The sequence below is a fragment of the Plectropomus leopardus genome, chromosome 18, assembly GCF_008729295.1.
Source record: "Plectropomus leopardus isolate mb chromosome 18, YSFRI_Pleo_2.0, whole genome shotgun sequence".
In the NCBI taxonomy this organism is placed as follows: domain Eukaryota; kingdom Metazoa; phylum Chordata; class Actinopteri; order Perciformes; family Serranidae; genus Plectropomus; species Plectropomus leopardus.
This window is the reverse complement of record NC_056480.1, coordinates 30176252-30188173: the sequence shown is the minus strand read 5'-3', so window position 1 is coordinate 30188173 and position 11922 is coordinate 30176252. Positions and strand designations below refer to the sequence as shown.

The 11922-nt window shown below is 47.1% G+C and overlaps 1 protein-coding gene across 1 annotated transcript; it reads left to right on the top strand.

Annotated features, from left to right (window-relative positions):
* Nucleotides 1–4317: 4317 nt before the first annotated feature.
* On the top strand, nucleotides 4318–6849 carry LOC121958211 (proline-rich protein 2-like). Its single transcript, XM_042507081.1, has 2 exons — nucleotides 4318–4323; nucleotides 6277–6849. Exons 1-2 carry the CDS (start codon nucleotides 4318–4320, stop codon nucleotides 6847–6849), a joined length of 579 nt encoding a protein of 192 aa, XP_042363015.1.
* Nucleotides 6850–11922: the final 5073 nt, after the last annotated feature.

Sequence of the window (11922 nt, the reverse complement as noted above, 5' to 3'; positions counted from 1 at the left end):
GATGGAGCCGATATTGTATAGCTGGCTGTAGTTATATATTTAGCATTTGGCTGCAGCTTTTTGCAACAATCTTCAGGTGAAGGGGGGCAGCTGCAGGTTACTGATATCGGCTATTGATGGACAATACTCTGACATAATCTTTGGCCAAGCTTTCTGCCAGATTATGCAGGTGGAGGAGGCAACCAAGGGTATCTGAATGAGCCTGTAGGTGGAGTTTTGGCAGGACCAGTCTGCCAGAATGTGCAGGTGGATACACAAGCTGCAGGTTTCTGACAGAAGCCATAGGTGGAGTTTTGCTTTCTCCAGAATCAGCAATTGGAGGAAGCAACTGCATGTTGATATCAGAGGCTTTAGGTGAGGGTTTGGCCAAGATGTCCTCCAGAATCTGCAGGTGAAGGCAGCAGCTGCAGTTTGCTGACAGATGTTGGAGTTGGAGGCTTGCCGCCAGCTTTGTGCCAGAATCTGCAGGTGTATGTGTGTGTTTGGAAGCAGTTGACTGCCAGAATATCCAGGTACAGGCAGTGAATGCAGTCTGCTGTCAGTCAGAGGCTTTAGGTGGAGGTTTGACTAGCCATCTGCCAAAATCTGCAGTTTGAGGGGGCAGCTTCAGGTTTCCTACAAAAGCTTTAGTAGTAGTCTTGGTGATAGTAGTTCACTAGAATCCACAGGTGTAGGCCCCAGCTACAGGTTCTTGTCATAGGCAATAGATGTTGGTTTGGCCACTGCTGTTTGCAAGAATCCTCACGTGGACCATGCTTTCACTAAAGTTGCAGCATGCAGGTGGTGGTCAAAAGGGTTTCAGATGGAAAGTCTTACTTCAGCACTTTGAAGTGAGGGAGCCCATGTACTGTGGCTGGTTTTGGTTTTTGTCTGGGCCAATCTGACTACCAGAATCTGCATGTGGAGACATTGCAGATACTGACAGGTTGGGGCTGCAGGCTGCATGGCTGTTGGTATTACTTGTCTGCCAGAATGTGAAATTGAAGGTAGCAGGTGAAGGGTGCTTGCAGAGCCTTAAGATGGAGGTCAAAATAGGTTACAGATGGCAGTTGGATCTTAAGCATTTTAGTTGATAAAGCAGATGAAATGCTGCTGGTTGTGTTTGTAGTTTGACAGTGTGGCCAAGATGTTTGCCAGAAACTGAACATGGCAGTGCAGTGCATAGGCTTTTGATGGAAGTTAGGTGAAGCCATCTGCCTGAATCTGCACATGGAGGCAAAAGCTGCAGGCTCTGGAAAGAGGGTGAAGTTGGCAGTTTTCCCACAGTCACCTGCTAGAATGTTCAGGTTGAGTTGAAAGCTCAATGAGATGACTCCATGAGACAGTTTCTGATGACACATGGTTCTTCAGCACTTTGAGGTGAAGGAGCTGATGACATTTTCTGGTTGCAGTTTTAGTTTGAGCATTTGGCCAAGATTTCTGCCACAGTCTTTCACTGGAGGCAGGCGTGAAGTTTGCTGACAGAAGCTGCATTTGGAGGTTTGGTGGCATCTGTTTAAAATAATCTGCAGGTGGAGGCATAATCTGCAGATTGGGATTTAGGATTTTGGTGGAGCTTTGTTGCCAGTATCTGCCAGAATCTTCAGGTGGACAGGGCAGTTGCAGGTTGCTGACAGAGACTGCAGGTGGAGGTCAAAGAAGGTTTCCTATGGCACATATTTCAACAGCATTTTGAGCTGATGGAGCCGATGGAATGTTGTGGTCTTAGTTTGAGCATTTTGCCAAGTTGTCTCCCAGAATCTGTCGGTGCAGGCATCGATAAAGGTTGCTTATAGAGGCTTTGATTGGAGGTTCCTCAGCACTTTGAGGTAATATAATATAGCTGTATGTGGTTATAGTTTTAGCATTTGGTTGCAGCTTTTTGCAAGAATCTGCAAGTGAAGAAGGACAGCTGCTGGTTACTGATACAGGCTGTAGATGGATGTTTGGACACAACAGTCTGCCAGATTCTACAGGTGAAGAAAGCAGGTTTCTGACAGAGGCTTTTGGTGGAGGTTTGGCCAAGCTGTCTGCCAGAGTCTGCAGGTGGATGTGGCAGCTGTAGATTGCTGACAGAGGCTGTAAATAGACATTTGGAGGCAGCTGACTGCCAGAATATTAAGGTAGAGGCAGCAATGCAGGTCGCTGCCTGAAGCTGCAGGTGGAGGTTTGATCACATCCATCTTCCAACATCTGGAGTTTCAGGCAGTAGCTGCAGGTTGCTGACAAAAGCTTTAGGTGAAGCTGTGTTGGTAGTAGTTCACTAGAATCCACAGGTGTAGGCCTCAGCTGCAATTTTTTGTCATAGATGGAGGTTTGTCATAGATGGACAGGTGTTTGCAAGAATCCTTAGGTAGAGGTCCCAGTGCAAATTCCTGGCATTGGACGTAGATGAAGGTTTGGCCATGCTTTCACTCGGAATCTGCAGGTAAAAGCTGCAGATGCAGGTTGCTGATCGAGGCTTTATGTTGAGGTTTGGTGGCAGCGCTGTGCCAGATTCTGTAGTTGGAAGCAGCAGCTGCAGGTTGCTGAAAGATGATGTAGGTAAAGGTTTGGCCACAGTGGTCTACGAGAATCCTCACATGGAGGTCCCAGTGCACTTTCCTGGCAAAGGTTGTAGATGGAGGTTTGGCCTCAGCCATCTGCCAATATCTGCAGTTTGAGGAAGCAGCAGCAGGTGGTTGATAAAGGCTGTATGCAGAGGTTTGGCTATGCTTTCCCCCAGAATCTACAGTGATTTTAGTAGGAGGTATGGACAAGCTGCCTGCCCGATCTGTCGGACTTGGTGGAGTTTTGGTTGCAGTGATCTGCCAGAAACTGCCTTTGGAGACAGCAGCTGCAGATTGCTGAAAGATACTGTAATCAATAAATTCAGGTGGAGGCACCACCTGCAGGTTGCCTGCAGAGGCTATAGGTAGATGTTTGGCTGAATCCATTTTCCAAAATCTGCACTTTGAGGCAGCATCTTCAGGTTGCTGGCAGAAGCTGTAGATTGAGGTAGAAAGAGGTTTCAGATGACACATGGTTTCTCTGCACTTTGAGGGTATGGAGCCAATGGAATATTGCTGATTGTGTTAATAGTTTTATCTTTTGGCTGCAGCTATTTGCAAGAACCGGCAGGCAAAGGGAGGTAGCTGCAGGTCACTGACAGAGCCTGTAGTTTGAGGTTTTGGGACAGTTGTCTGTTAGAATTTACATGTGGAGCTGGCAGCTGCATTTGGATTTTGCATCGGCTTCAGGTTACTGACATAGCCTGAAGGTGGAGGTTGAAAAAGGTTTCAGAATGCTAATGGCTTTGCAGCATGTTTAAGTTATGGAGCTAATGAAGTGTTCCTGGTTGTGGTTGTAATTGTGCAATTTGCTCAATCTGTTTTCCAGAGTCTGCAGGTGGTGATGTAGGAGTTTGTCAGCAGCTGTTAAAATGTGCATGTGGTGTTGACAACTGCAGATTGCTGACATAGACTTTTGATTGAGGTTAGGTGAAGCAATCTGCTGGAATCAGCAGGTGAAGGCAAATATTGCAGACTGCCTACAGAAGCTGTAGTTCAGGGTTTTCCGCAGTTTTCTCAGCAACCTAGACCTGCAATCTCTGAGATTGCAGGTCTAGGTTGCTGACAGAGGCTGAAGGTGGAAATAGAGAGAGTTTTCTGATTGCATGTGGTTCTTAAGAACTTTGAGGAGATGGAGCCCAGGGAATGGTGCTGGTTGTGGTTGTAATTTGAGCATTTGGCCAAACCATCTACCTAAATCTGCAGGTGGAGTTGCAGTTTCCAGGCAGAGGCTGTAGTTGGAGGTTTCGCAGTAGGTGTTTGCCAAAACCTGTGGGTGAAATTTGTAGCTCCAAGGTTTAGACCATAGAAAATGATATGATAGGAAATATTTCTTCAGCACTTTGCAGTGTTCAAGCATATGGAACACTGTAGTTATGATTGTAGTTTGATTATTTGGCCATGCTGTGTCTCAGAATGTGAAAGTGGAGGCAGTGGTGAAGGTTGCTGCCAGAGGTTGTTGTTGGAGATTTTGTAGCAGCTTACTGCCAAAATATGCAGGTGGAAATAGGATTGGTACATATGCTTTTGGTGGAGATTTGGTGCCAGAATCTGCAAATGGAGAGAAAGCTGAAGTTTGCTGATAGAGGCACCAATTTGAGGTCGAAATAGGTTTCAGGTGATACATGGTTCTTGCCATGCTTGGAATATTGCCAGTTGTGGTTATTTTCAGCATTTTGCCAAGCAGTTTCCCAGAATCTACAGGTTGAGGTGGAAGTTGAAAATTGTGGATTTAGGCTTTTGGTGGAGGTTTAGTGCAGCTCTCTGCCAGAGTATGCAGGTGCACGTGATGGCTGTAAGTTTCATGACAGATGCTGTAGTTTGAAGTCTGGGGAAGATGGGGGCTGAATGAGGTTTAAGATGATACGTGGTTCCTTAGTTCTTAGAGGTGATGGAGCTTAATGAATGTTGCTGGCTGTGGTTTTAGATTAGCAGCATCAGCATTAGTTGGTGGCAGCTTTTTGCAAGAACGTGCAGGTAAAGGGTGGAAGCTGCAGGTTGCTGACAGAGGCTGTAGTTGGAGGTTTCACAGCAGCTGTCTGCCAGAAACTGCAAGTGGATGAGAGAGGCGCAGGTTACTGACAGAGGCTTCAGGTTGAGGCCAAAAAGGTTTCAGATTGCATGTTTCTTCAGCATCTTGAAGTGATTGAGCCATTGGAATAAGGCTGGTTGGGTTGTAGTTCAAATCTACAGGTGGAGGACGCAGCTTCAGGTTTCTAACAGAAGCTGCAGTTGGAGGTTTGCTGGCCACTCTTTGTCAGAATCTGCAGTTGAAGGAAGCAAAGCAGGTACTGACAGTGATGCCGCTGCAGCTGTCTACAAGTAGTTGGAGGTTTGGCAGCTGTTGTCTGCTAAAATGTGCAGATGGATGCTGCAGGTTACTGACAGAGGCTGTAGTTGAAGGTTTTGCTGGAGCTGCGTGCAAGAATGTATAGTATGAGACTGCAGGTGCAGGTTTCTGACAGGGGCTTTAGGTGGATGTTTTGTGGCAGCAGTTTGGTAGAATCTGCAAAAGGATGCGGCAACTGCAGGTGTCAGATGGCACATGTTACTTCAGTACTTTTAGGTGATGGAGCCAATAATATATGGCTGTTTGTGGCTGTAGATCAAGCATTGGGCCAAGCCGTCTCCCAGAATCTGCAGTTGGAGGCGACAATGCAGATATTGACTGACTGTTGTGGCTGCAGCTGTCTACCAGCAGTTTGATCTTTGCAGCAGTTGTCAACTTTCTTCCAGAATCTGCAGGTGGAGGAAGGAGCTGCACATGGCTAACATAAGTATTTGATGGAGATTTGAAGGCTGATGACAGAGGCTGTAGTTTGATGTTTTTTTGGCAGTTGCAGGTTGAGACAGAATCTTAGTTTTTTGACAAAGGTTGTGGTTGGAGTTTTTGCGGCCACTGTGTGCTAAATATTTTAGGCAGAGGCAGAAGCTACAGATTGGTTACAGAGGCTGTAGGTGAAGGTTTGGTAAAGCTTTCTGCCAGAATCTGCTGCGAGATGCTGCAGCTTGTTGTGAATGGAGATTTGATGGCAGTTCCCTTCTCCACTCTCTAAGTTGAGGCATCAGCGCTGATATCTTTTTTTTTTTTTTTTTTAACCTGTCCTGTTCGGCAGCTTAGGCATGCAGTATGAGAGGTCTGGATGCCTTGAAGTGCCATAACAGATTTGCTCTGCAAAGGAGGAGTCTGACATACTTCTTCCTGTTGCAGTCTGTACTGACATTTATTGGCAAGGCTACCGGACAGCACAACGTTAGGGTGGATAGGGAGGGAGAAAAGAGAGAGGTTGGGGGACACAGAGGGGAGAGGAAGACACAAGAGACAACAAAAACAACAGCAACAATAACAACAACAACGACAATGAAAACGATGACAATGCAAACAATGCTAACTACAATAATGACAGCTGCAAGTATTTACAACAGTATTAATGGTGGAAGCAGGCAGGAAATAAGTAAAAAAGAGGAAAAGAAAAAATAAATAAGTAAGTAATTAGAGAAAAAATGATTGTAATGATTGTATTGTATGATTGTATAACAGTTGTGTGTGTGTGTGTGTGTGTGTGTGTGTGTGTGTGTGAGGGTTTGTCATTGGATGTGGTTTGTAGTTGACGGGGGGGGGGGGGGGGGGGGGGGGGGGGTGTAACATCACCCCCCAAACTCCCAGGGGCAAGCAGGCTAAGACCCAAGCCACCAGAGCACCCAACAGCCCCCCAGAACAGGACAGACCCAACACCACGTGCCCCAGAGACAGCCACGTGCCCCACCCAAGGGAGAGCAAGCAAGGGAACACAGAGGCAACACCCCCCCATCCAGGGGAAGCCCACAGGCCCAAGGCCACCAACCCCGGCACGACCTGAGCCCACAGCCACAGGGCCCCACCAACCCGAGACCCGCCCCGCCCCCCGGCGGGGAGCCCGCCATGCACCAGAGAGGCCAGAGCCCCCCCAACCCTCGGCCCCAACGGGGCGGGCCACGGCCCACCATGACGACCCAGCCCACCGCCCCCGGGCCAACCCATACACCCCGTGGGGAAGACGGCGGGGGGCCACAGCAGCCCCCCACCCCCACACCAGCCAGGGGCAAAACCCCAGGGAGACCGGGGAGAGCAGGCCCCCAGCCCAGCCAGAAGCCAAACCCTTCACAGGCGCAGACAGTGTCCAGACCATCCCAGAGCTACCCAAACCACCGGCAGGGCGACCACCACACAGCAGCAGGGTCCAAGCAACCACCCAGCCCAGTCCCGCACAGAGACGCCGACCACCAACCCAGAGCCACCGGCGACACCCCCGCAGCAGAAACTGTCAGCGCTGATTTCTGACAGAAACTGTTGGTCGCGGTTTTGTGACGTCTGTCTGTCAGAATCTAAAGGTGGAGGCAGCAGCGCAGGTTGCTAACAAAGGCTTCAGGTTGAGGTTTATTTTGCAGTGGTCTGACAGATTCTGAAGATGGAAGTGGTAGCTACAGGTTGCTGACAGATGCTGTAGATGGACATACGGATGGAGCTGCAAGAAAGGTCAGGTGGAGGCACTTTAGTGAGGTTATAGGTGGAGTTTTGCTGCAGTAGTCTGCCAGAATCTGAAGAGTTAATGACAGAGGCTGTAGGCTGAGGCTTTGTTGCAGCGGTCTGCCAGAATCTGCAGTTGGAGGAAACAGCTGCATGTTCATGACAAATGCTTTAGATGGAGGTTGCAGTCTGCCAGAATCTGCAGGTGGAGACACAGCTGCAGTTTGCTGACAGACGCTTGAGATCGAGGCTGTTTTGAAGCAGTCTGCCAGAATCTCCGGGGGGAGGCAGAAGCTGCAGGTCACTGACAGAGGCTGGAGGTGGAGTTTTGTAGCAGCATTCTTCAAGAACTTGCAGGTGGAGGCTGCAGCTGCAGGTTGCTGACACATGCTTTAAATGGTGGTTACTGAAAGAGGCTGTAGGTGAGGTTTTGTAAATGCGGTCTGCCACATTTTGAAGTTGGAGATGACAGCTACAGGTTAATGACAGACACTTTAGATGGAGGTTGTTTTTAAGCGGCCTGAAAGAATCTGCAGGTGGAGGTGGCAGCTGCAGGTCACTGACAGAGACTCTAGGTGGAGGTTTTGAGGCAGCAGTCTGTCACAATCTGCAGCTGGAGACGACAGCAGCAGGTTAATGACAGAGGCTGTGGATGGAGTTTTTTTGCAGCTGTCTGCCAGAATCAGAAAGTGGAAGCAGCAGCTGCAGATTACTGACAGAAGCTGCAGGTGAAGATTTTGAGGCAGCAGTCTGCCAGAATCTACAGTTGGAGGCGGAAGCTGAAGGTTACTGACAGAGGCTGTAGGTGAGGTTTTGTAAAAGCGGTCTGCCACAATCTGCAGTTCGAGGCAACAGCTGCGGGTTAATGACAGATGCTTTAGATGGAGGTTGTTTTTAAGCAGTCTACCAGGATCTGCAGGTGGAGGTGGCAGCTGCAGGTCACTAACAGAGGCTGGAGGTGGAGGTTTTGAGGCAACAGACTGCCAGAATCTGCAGGTGGTGGCGGGAGCTGCAGGTTAGTAACAGAGTCTTTATGTGGAGTTTTTTGGCAGCAATCTGCAGTTGGAGTTGGAAGCTGAAGGTTACTGACAGAGGCTGTAGGTGAGGTTTTGTAAAAGCAGTCAGCCACAATCTGCAGTTGGAGGCGACAGCTGCAGTTAATGACTGACGCTTTAGATCAAGATTGTTTTTAAGCGGTCTGCCAGAATCTGCAGGTGGAGTTGGCAGCTGCAACTCACTGACAGAGACTGTAGGTTGAGTTTTTTGGTAGCGGTCTGCCAGAATCTGCAGGTGTGGAGTTGGAAGCTGGAGGTTACTGACAGAAGCTGTGGGTAGAGTTTTTTTCAGCAGTCTGCCAGAAACTGCAGCTGGAGTTGGTAGCCGGAGGTTACGGACAGAGGCTGAAGGTGAGGTTTTGTAAAAGCGGTCAGCCACAACCTGCAGTTGGAGGCAATAGCAGTTTGATGACAGAGGCTGTAGGTGAAGATTTATGGCAGCGGTCTGTCAGCACCTACAGGTGGAGGCGGAAGCTGCAGGTTAATGACAGACGTCTTAGTTGGAGGTTGTTTTTAAGAGGTCTGCCAGGATCTGCAGGTGGAGGCAGCAGCTGCAGGTCACTGACAGAGGCTGGAGGTGGAGGGTTTGAGACAACAGACTGCCAGAACCAACAGGTGGAGGCGGAAGCTGCAGGTTACTGACAGAGGCTGTAGGTAGAGGTTTTTGGGAGCGGTCTGCCAGAATCTGCAGGTGGAGGCAACAGCTGCGGGGTTAATGACAGATGCTTTAGATGGAGGTTGCTTTTAAGCAGTCTACCAGGATCTGCAGGTGGAGGTGGCAGCTGCAGGTCACTAACAGAGGCTGGAGGTGGAGGTTTTGAGGCAACAGACTGCCAGGATCTGCAGGTGGTGGCGGGAGCTGCAGGTTAGTAACAGAGTCTTTATGTGGAGTTTTTTGGCAGCAATCTGCAGTTGGAGTTGGAAGCTGAAGGTTACTGACAGAGGCTGTGGTGAGGTTTTGTAAAAGCAGTCAGCCACAATCTGCAGTTGGAGGCGACAGCTGCAGTTAATGACTGACGCTTTAGATCAAGGTTGTTTTTAAGCGGTCTGCCAGAATCTGCAGGTGGAGTTGGCAGCTGCAACTCACTGACAGAGACTGTAGGTTGAGTTTTTTGGTAGCGGTCTGCCAGAATCTGCAGGTGGAGTTGGAAGCTGGAGGTTACTGACAGAAGCTGTTGGTGGAGTTTTTTTCAGCAGTCTGCCAGAAACTGCAGCTGGAGTTGGTAGCCGGAGGTTACGGACAGAGGCTGAAGGTGAGGTTTTGTAAAAGCGGTCAGCCACAACCTGCAGTTGGAGGCAATAGCAGTTTGATGACAGAGGCTGTAGGTGAAGATTTATGGCAGCGGTCTGTCAGCACCTACAGGTGGAGGCGGAAGCTGCAGGTTAATGACAGACGTCTTAGTTGGAGGTTGGTTTTAAGAGGTCTGCCAGGATCTGCAGGTGGAGGCAGCAGCTGCAGGTCACTGACAGAGGCTGGAGGTGGAGGGTTTGAGACAACAGACTGCCAGAACCTACAGGTGGAGGCGGAAGCTGCAGGTTACTGACAGAGGCTGTAGGTAGAGGTTTTTGGGAGCGGTCTGCCAGAATCTGCAGGTGGAGGCGGCAGCTGCAGGTTGCTGACAGACATTTTAGAGGGACGTTGTTTTGAAGCTGTCTGCTGGAATCTGCAGGTGGAGGCGTTAGCTGCAGGTTAATGACAAAGGCTGTAGGTGGAGTTTTTTGGTAGTGGTCTGCCAGAATCTGCAGGTGAAGGCGGCAGCTGCAGGTTGATAGCAGAGGCTGTGCATCGCAGAGTTTACATCTGAAGGCGGCTGTATCTAGAAACTTAGAATTATACCACTATAAAAACTTTTACCACTACAATTATTTTTTTGCCCAGTTGAAATAATCGATCCTGAAAACTTGCAAATCAATTAAATCTAACCTAAGAACATGCACATAAAATAAATCTTACTTTAAACTTGCAATGCAAATAAAACTTACCTAAAAACATTTCATTCAAAGAAAACTTACCTAAAAACATTTAATTCAAAGAAAACTTACCTAGAAATGTGTAATTCAAAGGAAACTTACCCAAAAACATGCAATTCAAAGAAACCTTACCTAATAATATACTCTAAAAATGAAACATCCTTAAAAACATACGGTCCAAATATATGTGATATAAAATCGTTTATTATGTTTTATGAGAAAAACCTGAATTCAAAATCAGTTGACAGGACAAAAGCGCTTACCTGCAGACTCACCTGCAGGTTCAGCAGTTCCTTACCCACCTTGGCTCAGGGCCACTGCACAACGGCTGAGACTTACTGGGTGCTGCAGGTCCTTGAGGGGGGCTTGCTACCAAAGACTTACTTGGTGACGGAGGTGAGTCAGAGGAGCTTGGCTCAGGGTCACAGCCACGGGGGCGGTCTGATGCAGGGACCCAGCAGAGGATGAGCCGTGGAAGGCTGCACTTGTCGGGTTTGGGATGAGCACGCTGGTCCACGTAGCACACTGGTCCACCTGAGGGTTAAAACAAATACAACCGTCAGACCACTGCTCCGTATTTTGTTTACACAACATGGGTTGTTCTAACGTAATCATTCATTCATTCATTCATTTTCCGTAACCGCTTGTCCTCATAAGGGTCGTGAGGGGGCTGGACATTAACATGAAAAAGACAAATGACTCCAACAACAGAAATTCACGTGACCGAAAAAATACAAAAAATTAACTCTGAGAGAAAACATTTTCTTTAAGAGACAAAACGCTACCAAAAAAGTTACACAATTACTTCAAAGAAACACAAAGACTGACCAACAGAAAAAGACACAAAATAACCTAAATTACCCTAAAGGTATTCAAGATTGATTGTCAATATTACCAATTAGTCATTCAGTTTTCAAGTCAAATTTGTACTCCATCTGCCCGTAAAATTATTATAGACAAATGACATTGTTATGTTAAGTAAGGTTATGTAAAATAACCTTAACCTTAAAATAACCTTAATAAAAAACTGCTAAAATGTTTTAGCTCTCTCAGCTGTGCTCTATCATGTTGCATCCTGGGTCACTCTGCTCAGGTGTGCTGCTGCTCACAGGTGAAGGGGGCGTGGTCTTTGTGAACAGAGAGCAGGGAATTGTTTAGGATCTTTCTCCAATCTTTTTTATGTTGTTTCCTCAACAGGCTGCAGGAGAAAGAGCAACCGGTGTGTGCAGTGGACCATGAACACAGAGCAGAGGTTCTTTCCTTCACTCCCAGGTGAGTTAGATTCTTTTTTGTGGATGTTTTCCCCTTTTTTTTGCATCACATTTTATGGTTTTCTATTTTTGGATTTTGAAAGGGTGGACTATGAACATTTCTGTTCTCAGGTGTTTTAACCCTTTGAAACCTGGAGCGACATCACTTTTCTTGTGCTGCTTTTTGACACTTTTCACAAGTAGTTAACCCTTTGAACCTCAAGCAAAATGGTGCAATTTCTTTTCATAACATGAAGAAAAAGTCAATGAGCAACTTGGTAAGAAATGTTCCACAAATTGCAGGAAATTAGCAGATTCTTTTACACAAATTTTTAAACTTTTTTCTCATGTGAAAGCAAGGAAAATTGTCTAGGGAACAAAAGAACAAAGTATTATATTTAAAATATTATATTTTTTATATTTATGTGTTTAAATTATGTTACAGAATTTTAATAGATTTTTTTCTATTATTTTAAACTAAATTCCAGGTAATTTTCTTCTTTTACTTATTTCTGACAATTTTGGGGGGCCTTTCATCATTTCTCATTGGCCTCTTTTAAAAGAAGTCAAAACAATTTTTCTCAGGAGAGAGCAGTAGCATCTCTGCATGG